General features: G+C 43.4%; 2 protein-coding genes across 2 annotated transcripts; one reads left to right on the forward strand and one right to left on the reverse strand.

The window, feature by feature from the left end:
- Window positions 1–1,605: 1,605 nt before the first annotated feature.
- On the reverse strand, window positions 1,606–8,410 carry tmem254 (transmembrane protein 254). The gene is made up of 4 exons (XM_046353670.1): window positions 8,247–8,410; window positions 6,922–7,025; window positions 6,186–6,245; window positions 1,606–2,471 (listed from the first exon to the last, which is right to left on the reverse strand). Exons 1-4 carry the CDS (start codon window positions 8,331–8,333, stop codon window positions 2,348–2,350), a joined length of 375 nt encoding a protein of 124 aa, XP_046209626.1. The 5' UTR covers window positions 8,334–8,410; the 3' UTR covers window positions 1,606–2,347.
- A 1,848-nt stretch (window positions 8,411–10,258) lies between these two features.
- Window positions 10,259–12,122, forward strand: mxtx1 (mix-type homeobox gene 1). Its single transcript, XM_046354797.1, has 3 exons — window positions 10,259–10,280; window positions 10,678–10,862; window positions 11,298–12,122. Exons 1-3 carry the CDS (start codon window positions 10,259–10,261, stop codon window positions 12,120–12,122), a joined length of 1,032 nt encoding a protein of 343 aa, XP_046210753.1.
- The last annotated feature ends 3,400 nt before the right edge of the window (window positions 12,123–15,522 follow it).

Consider the following 15,522-nt stretch of genomic DNA (forward strand, 5'->3'; position numbering starts at 1 on the left):
CACGACTGTACACCAAGTCAGAACCATAGGATAAATAAAGGGGGCATATAAGCAGACAATCAAAGCTCTTACAATATTCGATGATTACATTTCTCTAAAACAGGTTATAGGATATTTGCACCACCAAGTCAGAACAGTAGGCGAAATTAAAAGGTGAAAATAGAACAAATTATTAGGGTGAGACACATGGGCTACTATCAGCTTACTACACAGCATACACTTAGTATTACTTTCTTAGCTACAGTATACACATCTCCCTGGCATATTACATAAGTTACGCTGCAGCATACAATACATTTTTGGACTCAGTTTGTTGTGCTGTGCTCACTTGAACAGGAAAGTGGTGAAGCAGTCCTTAGTGTGCAAATTTTGTCATCAAACTTTGTCATCAAGGTCTGGCATTCTCTGGATTTATGGTGCTTTCAAGACAACTGGGAACTCAGAAAACAAGGTTGAATCATGATGACGTTAGTGATCTTCAGGTCGTAGCTCTAGAAAGAGAGCCGAGTTCCCAATTTACAATTCTGAGTTGGATGAAAGTCCAAAACGTATTTTCCCAGTCGGATCTCGTTTTTCTCGAGTTCCCAGTTAACTTGAACTCACTATCCAGATTTTGCCTTTCCAAGTTAACAGTGGTTTTGAATGTGGCACAAATCATGCTTCATTGACACCATGGCCAATGTTGAATGTTTATAATTGTAAACTAGGAAAAGAGACCCTTAATCTTAGATTTGGAACCACAAAGTCACTCCACTGAATAGCAGGCTAATGATTCCTGAGTCCTTCCAAAGCACTCATCGTTGAATTTGAGATTTCCAACTTGTTTATGTCCAATGGCCGATGAGCACTGATGCTTTATCCGTAATTTTTCTTCATTATTTGCCAGAGGACTTGATGGTCGACTTGATTCATGAAGATGACTGCTAGCTAAGATTTTGAAAGTATGAGGTTGACACGATCAGTCCAATCAAAGCTACTATAGATATAACGTGATTTGATGTCATTTTATCTGTGGCCAATGATCTTGAGCCTTCTTGGATGTGCACTTCTAATGTAACTCTATAGCAGCACCCAAGGGGCTTGAGTTTTCGAGCTCTACCCTTAAACTTGGCAGTCCCCATGAGTGATAGAACACTGAGCCAATCACTGCACAACGCTCCGTATTTTCTGCTGGCTTGCCCCACCACCACAGAAACCACTGAGCTAGGCTGAAACACCTGCATTTTGGAGCTGCCTTACTAAAGAAAACAAAAAAGAGACCATGTTTGTATGCACTGTTATTAACTCAATGATATATATTTTCTTTACATTGTTTGTAAACTGATATGCGACACATATTAATAATAAATAACACGCAAAACAGGCTTTATTTTGCTACAAATGTGGGCTTACAGCCCCACCTTCCCTGAATGACTAGTCACCACTGTATGGTTCTAAAATGAACTTAGCCTTAAGATATTTTTGGGAAACCGGGCCCTGTACAAGAGATTCTGTGGGACAGTACACTATGATGTTATGTCCTCGTCATGGCTGTCCAAGCACACAAGGTGTAGACAGTATGATAGACAGAGGCGGACAAAAATAAAGTTGATTTAAACAGCCAAGTTTGTTCATCAATCACTCTTTATTTGTCACACGTTATAAATTAGAGAACTCCACTCTTCGTCTCTCATCTTATCCCTTATCTATATTAATTTGTGAATTAATTCCCAGCATGCTCATGCTTAAAGGCAAATGGATTAATCTAATCTAATGTAATCTAAGGAAATTTAAGAAACATCTGTAGTCCTTTTTTCTTAAAACAAGAAACAGTGATTATAATGGGTGATCTGAACTTAACATTTGAAAATGCTGTAGCATGATTAGAAAACATTTTGTAGGAAAACTTGGTACTTTTCCATCATGATATAAAACAGAAAATATTTTGTCATTTTGAACCTTGTGATAATCTCTGTGTAAACAGTGCATTGCATTCTGTCCTAAAATATGCTCTGGATAAAAAAAAGTGCATTTATTTTCTGAGGAATGTTGGGTGTGTGGTGGGAAGCTTCACAATAGCTATGTATCGTAAGATGAAGAGTTTTGATGGCTTGAATGTTTCTACTGTTCAATCAGAAGGTCTAAAGGTCCTTAACAATCACAATGTTGTAAGTTATTTCATTTATGGTCCTCTCTGGGCACTGTTCAATCTGGAATCACAAATGACTATCTTGTTCCCAAACAGATTAAACAGTTTGCAGATAAAAGTTCACATCATGCCATGGCCACTCATTATTTGTAGAGGAAGTGGTGGTGTAGTCTATAAAGACTATAGACTTTGTTCTGCAGCAGGGTCTTCCTTGTGGCATCAGTGTTGTTTGGTCCTGTGGTCAGGTTTGAATTTGAGAAGCAGGCCGAGAGAGGCAAAGCCAAACAGCACCGTCTGGACAAACCAGAGGCAACGTGTCATTGTGCCGTCCACCCCTTTGTCACTGTGAAGAGACACAGACAGGCAGCAGTTTGGTCCCAGGTTTAGTGTCAGTGACTAGAACACAATGGCCCTTAAGGTATTGAGTAGAGTCCAAATTGGCAAATATAAAGAGAGGAGACAGAAGGCTGTGCATAGTAAGATCTTAAATGTAACTAGACATGCAGTTATACGATGCCCCCTTCTGGTCAAAACAAAACATGATGTGGAATGATGCACTAGAAGAATCACAATAAAACTATTGTATTCGGTACAGTCAACAGTAGCTCTATGACTCCCACTTCTTCAATTCTCTTTGACCTTTGGGCAACATGAGTCAACACATAGGTTTAAACACCTTAAGAGTCGATTAGCTCCCCATGTGTTTATGCTAGAGACACCATTTCTTGTAACGGCTGTAGCTCAATCCCCTCTTTACGCCGATATGAGGCTTATTCCTTAACATGGGGCTTGTGAAAGTGGCCTTTTTCTACACACGAGAGGCTCCGGATTAGAAAATTGTCACAAAATCGTCTGCAATACCCGAACCGTGTGAGCTAAGTAACTAATATGCCAAAACGGGAGACTTTCACAAACACGACAGTGTCGGTCTGAACTCTGTCGCGGACATCCTCATTTCAAGAGGTCTTTTCACAAAACCGAATACAAACGAATATGTCCCCAATATCGAAAGGGGAGACTCCAAAACACAAAGGTGCCAGATGTTCTACTCTATGACGCACACAAACTTCAGGGGAGTTGTCTGAAGGTTAACCCAGTACCAGTAAAAATTACTAAAAGTGCATAGCGGGTAAAATGTGACAAAAAATAACATGACCAAACATGGGTCAAAATAAAATACAAATATTTATTTTTGAACTTTTGGTTTTGCCATTTATCAATGTGTTGGGCTATAGCAGTAAAGGCCAAATTCAATGTATTATCAAATATTTGTTTTATAACGACAAGGGTCCTACAATTCTAAATTGAAATGGCTAAATTCTACATTTAATGACCATCTGTCACGCCTTGGTCATTGTATTTTGTGTTTTTGTTATATGTTTGGTTAGGCCAGGGTGTGACATGGGTTTATATGTTGTTTTTCGTATTGGGGTTTGTAGTTTTGGGATCGCGGCTGATTAGGGGTGTTGTTAGGCTTGGCTGCCTGAGGCGATTCTCAATCAGAGTCAGGTGCTTATCGTTGTCTCTGATTGGGAACCGTATTTAGGGAGCCATAGTTTCGCTTTGTATTCGTGGTTGATTGTTCCTGTCTTTGTGTAGTATTCACCATATAGGCTGTAATTAGTTTCACGTTCCGTTTGTTGTTTTCGTCTTTCAGTTATTTCATGTACCGCGATTCTTTCATTAAAGTCATGAGTAACCAACACGCTGCATTTCGGTCCGACTCTCTTCTTTCAACAGACGAACGTCGTTACAGAATCACCCACCACTCACGGACCGAGCAGTGTGTAAACTGGCAGCGACAGCTTCAGCAGCGAAAGGAGGACGTTATGGATAGCAGAGGCATGGAGTATACGACGTGGGAAGAAATCGACAGGTGGGCGGCCGACCCAGAGAGTGCAGGCGCCCGCCTGGGATTCGCTTCAGCAGTGCGAAGAGGGCTACAGGCGAATGGAGTCAAAAAGGAAAACACGGCGATGCAGAGCGAGAACCGAAAGTAACCCCCAATTATTTATTGGGGGAGGGCGCAGAGAGAGAGTGGCTGAGTCAGGGTTCAGACCTGAGCCAACTCTCCCTGTTAATCGTGAAGAGCAGTTGCAGTGGGAGAGGCTGCACCACTTGGAGAATTGGGCATGGGAGGAGGAATTAGACAGTAAAGGACCCTGGGCTCAGCTTGGTGGATATCGCCGTCCCAAGGAAGAAATAGAAGCGGATAAGCGGAGAGGCGCTGGTATGAGGAGGCAGCACGGCGACGCGGTTGGAAGCCTGAAAAGCAGCCCAAAAAATTATTGGGGGGGGCTAGAAGGGAGTATGGTTATGCCAGGTAGGAGACCTGCGCAAACTCCCTGTGCTCACCGTTGGGCTAGAGAGACCGGGCAGGCACCGTGTTATGCTATGGAGCGCTCCTGCGCTGTCGGAGTCTCCCGCCTGTTTAGCACAGCCAAAGCCTTTCTCCTCTCCTGCGCTGCCGGAGTCTCCCATCTGCCCAGCGCCGCCAGTGCTCCCAGTCTGCCCAGCTACGCCAGTGCTCCCAGTCTGCCCAGCGCCGCCAGTGCTCCCAGTCTGCCCAGCGCCGCCAGTGCTCCCAGTCTGCCCAGCGCCGCCAGTCTGCCCAGCGCCGCCAGTCTGCCCAGCGCCGCCAGTCAGCCCAGTGCCGCCAGACAACCAGTCTCTTCCAGATCTGCCAGACAACCAGTCTCTTCCAGATCTGCCAGACAACCAGTCTCTTCCAGATCTGCCAGACAACCAGTCTCTTCCAGATCTGCCAGACAACCAGTCTCTTCCAGATCTGCCAGACAACCAGTCTCTTCCAGATCTGCTTGTCAACCTGAATCTTCCAGTTCCGCCAGCCAGCTAGGATTTACCGGAGCCTACTACCTGCCTGAGCTTCATCTCAGTACTGGGCTTCCTCTCAGTACTGGGCTTCCTCTCAGTACTGGGCTTCCTCTCAGTACTGGGCTTCCTCTCAGTACTGGGCTTCCTCTCAGTACTGGGCTTCCTCTCAGTACTGGGCTGCCCCTGTCCCGAGCGGCCCCTCTGTCCCGAGCGGCCCCTCTGTCCCGAGCGGCCCCTCTGTCCCGAGCGGCCCCTCTGTCCCCTCTGTCCCGAGCGGCCCCTCTGTCCCCTCTGTCCCGAGCGGCCCCTCTGTCCCGAGCTGCCCCTCTGTCCCGAGCTGCCCCTCTGTCCCGAGCTGCCCCTCTGTCCCGAGCTGCCCCTCAGTCACGAGATGCCCCTCAGTCACGAGCTGCTCCTCAGTTATGTGGGGATCTGGGTGAGGACTATTAGGCCATGGTCGGCGAAGAGGGTGGATTATCCCAGGACGCGAAGGGGAGGAACAAGGACATTAATGGAGTGGGGTCCACGTCCCGAGCCGGAACCGCCACCATGGACAGACGCCCACCCGGAACCTCCCTATGCTTTTGATGGTGGGTCCGGGAGTCCGTACCTTAGGGGGGGTTCTGTCACGCCTTGGTCATTGTATTTTGTGTTTTTGTTATATGTTTGGTTAGGCCAGGGTGTGACATGGGTTTATATGTTGTTTTTCGTATTGGGGTTTGTAGTTTTGGGATCGCGGCTGATTAGGGGTGTTGTTAGGCTTGGCTGCCTGAGGCGATTCTCAATCAGAGTCAGGTGCTTATCGTTGTCTCTGATTGGGAACCGTATTTAGGGAGCCATAGTTTCGCTTTGTTTTCTCTGGGTGATTGTTCCTGTCTTTGTGTAGTATTCACCAGATAGGCTGTAATTAGTTTCACATTCCGTTTGTTGTTTTCGTCTTTCAGTTATTTCATGTACCGCGATTCTTTCATTAAAGTCATGAGTAACCAACACGCTGCATTTCGGTCCGACTCTCTTCTTTCAACAGACGAACGCCGTTACACCATCTTAAAACAATGATACATGTTAGCTTAGTAGATATTGCTTAGGCTTAGACCTACAGGGGTTTTAAGGTTTTGGGTTTTAAAGTAGGTGTGATAGCATGTCACTAGAGGGAGCCTGATAGAAAGCAGAACAATAGCACCACTTGGAGGAGACATGGATATATGAACATCCATCTTACCTGCAGACCTTCATGGCAACAAGGGCTTCTGCCACGTGGATGACCCAGGTTGCCCACCATCTGAAACACAGAGCAACACCCAACATTCAGAATGAGGGTGTTTCTAATCCATGTCTAACAGCTTTCTTTAAAAACAGTCTTACATTTTTTTCAGGCAAGTGACCAATGATTTTATGATTTCCTCAAGCTACAGTGTAATGGTCCCACACCACAGCAATTGATTAGAGATTCAAAAACAGAAAACACATTGGTCTTGTGCGGATATAAAATGTGTGAGTGTTTCTTTGATATTTCATAAGCGGTCATGCATGTGATTGATGAGTGGAAGTGTTACATTGTTTGAAAATGTTGTGAAAAGAGTACGAAAATGTTGAAAGAGAGTGGGACACAGTGGATTATGCAGACTGACCAAGCCTCTGTATTCTGTGGGTACTTGGCACATCACTTGAAATCTCATTTACAGTGATATGGTGTGCTGGCAAACCTACCCAGTGCAGTATTTGTTCCTTGTTCATTTGCATGCTAAACCTAAAAGTATTGGTTATTACAGAGTTAGGCCTAACAACTCTAGAAGATGCATGTGCTATACATTGTAACTGCAGTTTCATTCAGCATTTCTTTCAATTTCACATTGACTATCCTCATTCTGACTATAAGGTTGTTTGGCCAACACTTTGACGAATATTACTTGATGACAGAATCTTGTAAACATTACCATGGAGAAACACTAACTTACCCTTTGTACATGAGAGAATGGTAATTGTCCACCAGGTATCTGGACAGGGTGCCAAGTGGGCCCAGGTTGTCATAGGGGACCTGCTGTGGCCAGAACACTGTCCACTGAAACACAGAACAGAGATGCGGTCAGACGGTCAGTTCATGGAAAACACAGTTTTCACTAAATAGCTAATATAGCTAATATAATATACTAATATAAACAGTGCCCCATACACATGGATTGCTTCCACAACTTTTGACAACATTAATTAAGTACACATGTCCCCTATCCAAGTAATTTCCGAATATAATCACATGGTCAATGTAACATTGAGTTTTGAATATTATGTCCACCTCTGACAGGTTGCAACATGCTTAACAAAAAGACTATTCAGGCCTATACATTCCAGAGGGCTTCCAGCTTGTGCAGAGGCCATTGTGCACTAACTCTCCACTTTTGGCTCATCATTGTTCAGATATAGCCAAACTCGCTGACAGTCCTAGCAAGCAGTTGTCACTGGGGTTCCCGTGTTGGCGCACACATCCTGACATTAGTGTGACCTCTGACTTACATGACTGAGGACGCATACCATAGATGTGGTGGGGAAATGATGTGTCAATGAGGGGATATTATTTAGCCAGAATAGAACTAGACTACTAAGAGACATATTGCACCCAAATGATCTTTTCACGCCCTGCTATGTTAGGTTAAACTCACCCTTTCCCCACATTCCAAACATAATGCGTTATCTATAGGGTTATCTATGGCTGATAAATAGGCCTGCTTAGAGAAATGTCAAAGGCTATCTAACGTAACAATATCATGGAATTCTTTCGATCCTTTCCATTCCGCAGCGCAGGTACATTCTTCCACTCCCCCAACCCCCTACACCACAAGTAAATGCAATAATAGATAGCTTAAAAGTCGGTCATTACAACGGAAACTATACAATATATATATTTTTCAATTAATTACACATGTTCAAATTCATTGTATTAGCCGGGATCTTACAGCAGGAATAATTCATATTTAACTCGCAGGGTTGATGACCTGGATACACTTTCATTGCACGCGCAACATCCAGGCTAACTTCGTAAGCTATATACTGTACTACTTCGTCATGGACTTCACGGGAATTGAACAACAAAAACAACAAAAACAAATGTCTGAATAAAAGAAAGAAAGTTGGCCGAGTAAAATGGAGATCCACCCGGAGTCTATTCGTGGTGACGCTTTGGCTATGTTTACGGCACCGTGGCTGTTGCACAGTCAACTCAACCATTTGCTTTATAATTGCGGTGGTATTGCTACAAAACCATCCACGTTTTGTGCCTTTGACTTACTGTGAAGTATCCCATCGAAAGCGCCACTGTAGTTATCCAAAAAACACTGGTTCTTCTAAAATAATGACACCCGTCGCTTTTGGCCATGGTTGCGTTTAACTTGTCCCGCTGTCAAATTAACACGTGCAACAAAAACAGTAGGTACGCTTTTGTACCGAGACGGCTGTCTCTGATTGGGATTAGAGTAGGATGATGTCAATCTTTCTTTATCAGTCATATGATATCCAAGGTTCAATATTGATTTGAGACAAGTGCTATTTTGTTTCGAAATAGGAATAGCCTTGATAGAAATAAAGAGAAAAGTTAAAAGTGCATGCATTGCATGTGTGAATGTATTGTTGATTTATTATACATTCACAATTTTGAATAGAATAGACGAAAATCATTGGCAAGTAAATGTATTTGCCAATGATTTTCGTCTATTTTATTCAAAGTTATAGGATTAAAGCTCAGTAAAAGTGGGACATTATCCATCTAAGTGGCTAATGGATGTAGACTAGATCTAGTTATTATTACTTATTTATTCACTGATTATTGCATGTAAAACTGTGTGTCGGAAGTATTTAAATCCTGAGCAAAACAGTACATGACCTCAAAGAATAGCCTACATGAGGCCATTGTGAAATAGAGACAATGTATTTGCATGTGCTATGAGTTTAACTTGTTTATTTTGTAATATAGCTTTTATTTGAAGCAGTGATGAAACAGTATGTGAGGAGCCACCATATGACACGTTCTGAAGTGTGCAAATGCAAATGTTATAGGCTATGTATGTATTGAGGAGGACAATACCAATTTTGCAAGAGGCTTGAAGGACCAAAGGGCTACACATAATGTGTAATAGGATTTGGATAACCCCCAGAATGAATTGGTGTCAGGTCCAATGGCCCCGGAAAAGGAGGAGCCGTCCCAAAGCATGGAGCCACTGATTCTCGCAGACCAGATAAGGAAAGAAAAGACAAGGAATGTCTCACCGGCTGATATTAAAAGTAGAGATAACAGTGCTGTTATTGCATTTTGTTATATGTTATTTAGGATTATTACTATATAATCATATTAATACCAGTAAGAGATAAAATACTAAGGTATATTACAGTATATTGTACTATTTACATAATATTATTGTCTTTTGGTTCAACTACTTCTGTGTTAAAATACCTGTGTCGGGTGTCCCTACATTTCTATCAGTGTCACTGAGCTGAAAGTTCACTGTCCTCAGGGTCAGTCTTTCCCATAGGCATTGATGAAACCAGCTCAACTCCTGACCTTTCACTGTATTGGGCCTATACATCAATTGGGAGGTGAGGTAGCATATTGATTATGGTCCTATTAAATCACCAAACAATTACACATCCTTGTTTTTCTTATTTTTATATCTTGCATCTGTGTTGCTTTTCAATAGAACACAGCAGTCGTGGAAAAGGTTCTGTTCATGAATGGCATTTTGCGTTTCACTAATAGGCACGTGAGTTGATATTTCTTCAAGCCAGTTGTTCGGTTAATGGATGCAAACAAACCAAGGACTTTGTGAATATACAAAAAAAAAGTTAGCAGCTGTAATAGTTTCTGTGGATACAATGCCAAACACTTGTTTATAAGGCACCTTGAAAATGCAGTAAGCTCCACATTATCTACACACAAAGAAGTAAGCACATATTACTGTTATACAGCATCAATTTTCAGCTAGTCCGTAAGAGTCGTGTTTTATTTAGTCATGTATTTTATGTCTCCTTGTGTGCCAATGACCTTGCATGTGATGAGGATGGGAGAGGGCCAATCACATTATCTTGGCCTCAGTACCTTTAAGACAACCCCCAGGTCAACACAAACATACCCCCCTCCAAACTGCCAAACTTTGGATATTGGTTGGGTACAGAGTCTTGCAAATGATATAAAAGGGCGGTCTATACATTTTAGAGACAGAGCTCTTGAGAGCCTTCATGAAGGAGCATATATACCGACTCACAGAACACTTACAGATTCCTACACATCTTGGATACTATCAAGGCACCATGTGGAAGGACACCAGCATCAGTAAGGAGAGGTCACTGGCTGACCCAGCATATAGACAATGTCAGATTTGTATTTTTGAGTAGGCCAGGTGAATCACAGATGATAATTATTGTCATTTTTGGGGGGGAAATGTATTTATTTTGTACTTTTTTAAAATTCTCTAAAGCTGAACATTTGCTTTCGTAAAAACAATGGATTTTTAGGGGGTTTGAAATATCAAAGGAACTTTACAGATGTTTTTGTCCTATGGGCTAGGTTTACCAGTCGTAATGCTTCAAAGTGACAGAGAGTCACATATAGATTCTTGCCTAAGCAAACCTATCCTGGAGACAGGCTCATAAGACCACCCTCCACAACCTGTCCTGCCATGGGCTCCTCTGGCTCATCTCTGATCTGGAACCTGATTTTTTCCCCTCAGATGTCCCAGGACAGATGGCCGTTACCGGAGCCTCGTGCCGGAGTACCAACCGCAGAAAGAGGACCAGCTTCTCCAAAGAGCACGTGGAGCTACTCCGTGTCACATTTGAGACAGACCCTTACCCTGGCATCAGCCTGAGAGAGAGCCTGTCCCAGAAAACAGGGCTACCTGAATCTCGTATCCAGGTAAGCAGCTACGCACACACATGTAAGCATGCCGGAACGCGCTCGCACAGACGCCCACACACACGAGTGTAACGGGCTTGGTTTATATTACAAATGCCCTGTGTTCAAAATGGGGCTTGCATGTGTGCTGCTGATACTGGTATCAGGGTTTCTGTTTATCTTTTAATTCACTACGATGATGTAAGCGGTTTTATCTGTGGTTCGTTTGGTCTGACTGGTAGAATGTAAAACACTTATAGTAAACAGAGGAGACAAAAGCAAGATAAGCCCCCAACGCTCTCACTGTATTCTACAGGTGTTTGTGAGTGGGCTTGGGAAATTATTAACATGGGCTCAAAGCAGATAATTCTATCTTAGTCAGGTTGTTTCTGTTTGCGTTGGATGTACATTCTAAATGCAGTGTTATAACACAGTTGTTTTGCAATTTCTCTCCAGGTGTGGTTCCAGAACAGGAGGGCTCGGACTCTGAAGTGTAAGGGAGCTAAGACGTTTCTGTGCCAGTCAGACTCTGGCTTACACTCCCCTGGTGGGTTCACCCCTGTCCAGGATCCAGTTTCCCAGCCCCGCACCATGGGGACAGGGGCTACCCAGCACAGCCTTGCCCCTCTGTCCACCCCCCCCTGCCTGCCCCCTGCCTACTCAGCCCAGGTGAAAGAGGAGGATTACTTTTTCTATGGACGCTACTTTCCACCCTACCCTGGAGCGGAGGAGACTGGCCACAACACCTCCCAGTTTGGGTTAAGGCAGGCCAAGGTGCTGGGATACAGCTCCAGCATGCACCTGAAGAGCCCCGGGCACCAGATGGTTCAAGGAGCATGGCCCCAGGCAGTTGACCAGGCGACCCCAGTCCAGTCCATATGGAGCCCCTCTCCTCTGGAGGTGAGGAACTACAGCTCAGGCTCCAGCAAGGCCCTCCTCTACCATCGCTCAGCCGAGCAGCAGCCCTTCTACAACAACCCCCAGGAAGCCTATAGAGGCCCCATTTCCCAGACCCATGCCCCAGTCACCCCGGATTCCGGCTGCTGGGAAGTTGGACAAGAGAACACCCCTCCGATGGAAGGCCAAGGTTCCCGATTGGATGGCTCCTGGAGCATGGCTATGTTTACCCCAGAATACCCAGGACAAGCCCCGCACCATGCCCCCTTGCCAGAGCTCCCGGCCATGTCCCTGCAGGAGATCTTGGGAGAGCTGGAGGGAGAGTGGCAGGAGGGAGATGGACTGGACAGCCACCCCAATGGGGACAAACTGGTTTACTGCTGAAGTCTTATCTCACTCTTATTTTTCTTAACGATAGACAACCTCTTCATTGTTATTATTATTATTGTAGCATTTTGTATGTTTGTGGGAGTACGAGAGTGTTTACTGTTTAGCCTGGGTTTCTGTGGACTAAATGCTCTCAGAGAGAGAGAGTGAGAGAGAGAGAGAGAGAGAGAGAGAGAGAGAGAGAGAGAGAGAGAGAGAGAGAGAGAGAGAGAGAGAGAGAGAGAGAGAGAGAGAGAGAGAGAGAGAGAGCGGAAGAGAGAGAGAGAGAGAGAGAGAGCGGAAGAGAGAGAGAGAGAGAGAGAGAGAGAGAGAGAGAGAGAGAGAGAGAGAGAGAGAGAGAGAGTGATAGAGTGATAGAGAGAGAGAGAGCGGAAGAGAGAGAGAGAGAGATAGAGTGATAGAGAGAGAGAGAGACAGAGAGAGAGAGAGAGACAGAGAGAGAGAGAGAGAGAGTGATAGAGTGATAGAGAGAGAGAGAGAGAGAGAGAGAGAGAGTGATAGAGTGATAGAGTGATAGAGAGAGAGAGAGAGAGAGAGAGGATCATACATCCTTAATTCCACAATGATTCAATTTATTCTCCCATGTACTTCATCCAAATTAATTTTAGGTTATCTACTTATTTATCTATCGCTTCCTGCACTATCGCTTCCTGCACTACCCAGACATCCTGCACTCCCCCCCCCCCCCCCCCCGCTGCTGCTATTCTCTGTTATTACCTATGCATAGCCACTTTAATAACTCTACCTACATGTAGATAGTTACCTTGATACTGGTGCCCCTGCACATTGACAGATTGACTCTGTACCGGCACCCCCTGTATGTAGCCCAGCTATTGTTATTTACTGCTGCTCTTTAATTATTTGTTATTCTTACCTCTTACTTTTTTAAAGGTATTTTCTTAAAACTGAATTGTTGGTTAAGGGCTTGTAAAGTAAGCATTTCACTGTAAGGTCTACACCTATTGTATTCGGCGCATGTGACATTAACATTTTATTTGATTTTATTTGAACAAATCCATTGTATTAAAACACCTTTGATTTAGAGGAAGTAATATTGTGTTGATTCTTAAAGTATCATGACATAATGAAGGGTATTTAAAACACAGAGAGACTAAGTAGGCCTTCAAGATGGTTGTGAATCCACTGAGTAAGGCTTTAAATTTACGTTCCTTTACACTCATCTGTATTTGTCATGCATTTGATCAGTTGTCCCTCTTGCACAGTGTAAAGCAACATATATCCACTAGATGGTGCTTGTAAGTCACAGATTCATAGTATGGGAATGCAAGGAGCTGGTCAATGTACCGTGTATCAATTATAATGCTGTTTCTGACCATAGCTCTTTGTCATTACTCTTATGCTAGATTACCACGATGACCCATTTTAATTACCATATATTATAGGATACATTTTTATAGATTTTTGAAACTCCATTCTGCTTCTATATAATGTATTGTAGTGTCCGTGTTTTGAAACTCCATTCTGCTTCTATGTTATGTATTGTAGTGCCGGTGTTTTGAAACTCCATTCTGCTTCTATGTAATGTATTGTAGTGTCCGTGTTTTGAAGCTCCATTCTGCTTCTATGTAATGTATTGTAGTGTCCGTGTTTTGAAACTCCATTCTGCTTCTATATTATGTATTGTAGTGTCCGTGTTTTGAAGCTCCATTCTGCTTCTATGTTATGTATTGTAGTGTCTGTGTTTTGAAACTCCATTCTGCTTCTATGTAATGTATTGTAGTGTCCGTGTTTTGAAACTCCATTCTGCTTCTATGTTATGTATTGTAGTGTCTGTGTTTTGAAACTCCATTCTGCTTCTATGTTATGTATTGTAGTGTCCGTGTTTTGAAACTCCATTCTGCTTCTATGTAATGTATTGTAGTGTCCGTGTTTTGAAGCTCCATTCTGCTTCTATGTTATGTATTGTAGTGTCCGTGTTTTGAAACTCCATTCTGCTTCTATGTAATGTATTGTAGTGTCCGTGTTTTGAAACTCCATTCTGCTTCTATGTTATGTATTGTAGTGTCCGTGTTTTGAAGCTCCATTCTGCTTCTATGTTATGTATTGTAGTGTCCGTGTTTTGAAACTCCATTCTGCTTCTATGTTATGTATTGTAGTGTCCGTGTTTTGAAACTCCATTCTGCTTCTATATTATGTATTGTAGTGTCTGTGTTTTGAAACTCCATTCCCTGTGCTGACATTTCTTCAGGTCTCTCAAAAGAAGTCAACCTTCATGGGAAAAAGAAAGGATAAATGGTTCAAAAAGACTGTATATGTTTCCAACTATAATTCTAAAACCACAATCTTTTATAATACAAATAGGATCATCTGTGCCATCCATTTTTCTATCGCTCATGGATATTGTCATATGATATGGTAAGATTTCTATATACACCATAGAAGATCCCTCCCGTCATGCGCCAAACTGACCACCCTCCTACGTCATGTAACCACAGAAAGGGGAGACAGTACTGGCAGAGTTACTTTACAACCAGAAACGACTGTCCAGCATCCACACAAGGACAAACAGGCCGAAACGTTCTACCATAGCCACTAACCATCAGACTTTTTAACAGCCAAATGTGACTTTTTAAACTGTCATTTCTTGTAAGCTAGGAACCTTTTCATCGAACGCAATACCCTGTGTTTTAGTTTTTTGAAAGTTTTTGTCTAAATGTAACTGTGCCTTCTGCAATATTCCGTCTTGTCGACTGCAAGCATGAATGAAATCAACCGAATCAACCGATGACCTCACTCGCCCTCTCATAGTACAACAGCATCCACCAGATCAGCTGAGTAGGGAGGTGCATATCTGTTGCTATGACCAACGTTTTCCTGCGACTGCTACCCCTGTAGTCACACGTGCTCCACAGGGGGAAATGGGCTGCGAGACACAATGGAAAGAGAGACGACATCTGTTGCTCTCACCCAGCAGCACAATTCATTCACAGTAGCATCATTTATTACACCCAGGCCAGAGAGGAACATTTAGGAAAATGTTTGTGTACAGGAGGTAAACATAACAAACGGATTATTATTTGCATACAGGGATATTTTCTAGTAGTGTTCCTGAGAGACCTAAAGAGGACACGGATACATATGCATGTACACACACACACACACACACACACACACACACACACACACACACACACACACACACACACACACACACACACACACACACACACACACACACACACACACACACACACACACACACACACACACACACACACACACACACACACACACACACACACACACACACACACACACACACACACACACACACACACACAGCTTTCCCCCATCCCATTCCAAGCAGCATCAATCAATGGCTGGAAGTGAAGATGTGCAATAAGACAGGAGAGAGGGGAGCAATCACAAAGCCCAG

The sequence above is a fragment of the Oncorhynchus gorbuscha genome, linkage group LG06 (assembly GCF_021184085.1).
Source record: "Oncorhynchus gorbuscha isolate QuinsamMale2020 ecotype Even-year linkage group LG06, OgorEven_v1.0, whole genome shotgun sequence".
In the NCBI taxonomy this organism is placed as follows: domain Eukaryota; kingdom Metazoa; phylum Chordata; class Actinopteri; order Salmoniformes; family Salmonidae; genus Oncorhynchus; species Oncorhynchus gorbuscha.

What these genes read in the sequence shown, in the direction of transcription:
- tmem254 (XM_046353670.1), bottom strand. Translation starts at nt 8,333, where the DNA reads ATGGCCAAAAGCGACGGGTGTCATTATTTTAGAAGAACCAGTGTTTTT. An exon ending in CATTCTCTCATGTACAAAGG is followed by an intron (nt 6,246 to 6,921) that starts GTAAGTTAGTGT and finishes TCTGTGTTTCAG; the next exon opens with ATGGTGGGCAACCTGGGTCA. An exon ending in GTTGCCATGAAGGTCTGCAG is followed by an intron (nt 2,472 to 6,185) that starts GTAAGATGGATG and finishes GTCTCTTCACAG; the next exon opens with TGACAAAGGGGTGGACGGCA.
- mxtx1 (XM_046354797.1), top strand. Translation starts at nt 10,259, where the DNA reads ATGTGGAAGGACACCAGCATCA. An exon ending in GTGGAAGGACACCAGCATCA is followed by an intron (nt 10,281 to 10,677) that starts GTAAGGAGAGGT and finishes TTTTCCCCTCAG; the next exon opens with ATGTCCCAGGACAGATGGCC. An exon ending in TACCTGAATCTCGTATCCAG is followed by an intron (nt 10,863 to 11,297) that starts GTAAGCAGCTAC and finishes ATTTCTCTCCAG; the next exon opens with GTGTGGTTCCAGAACAGGAG.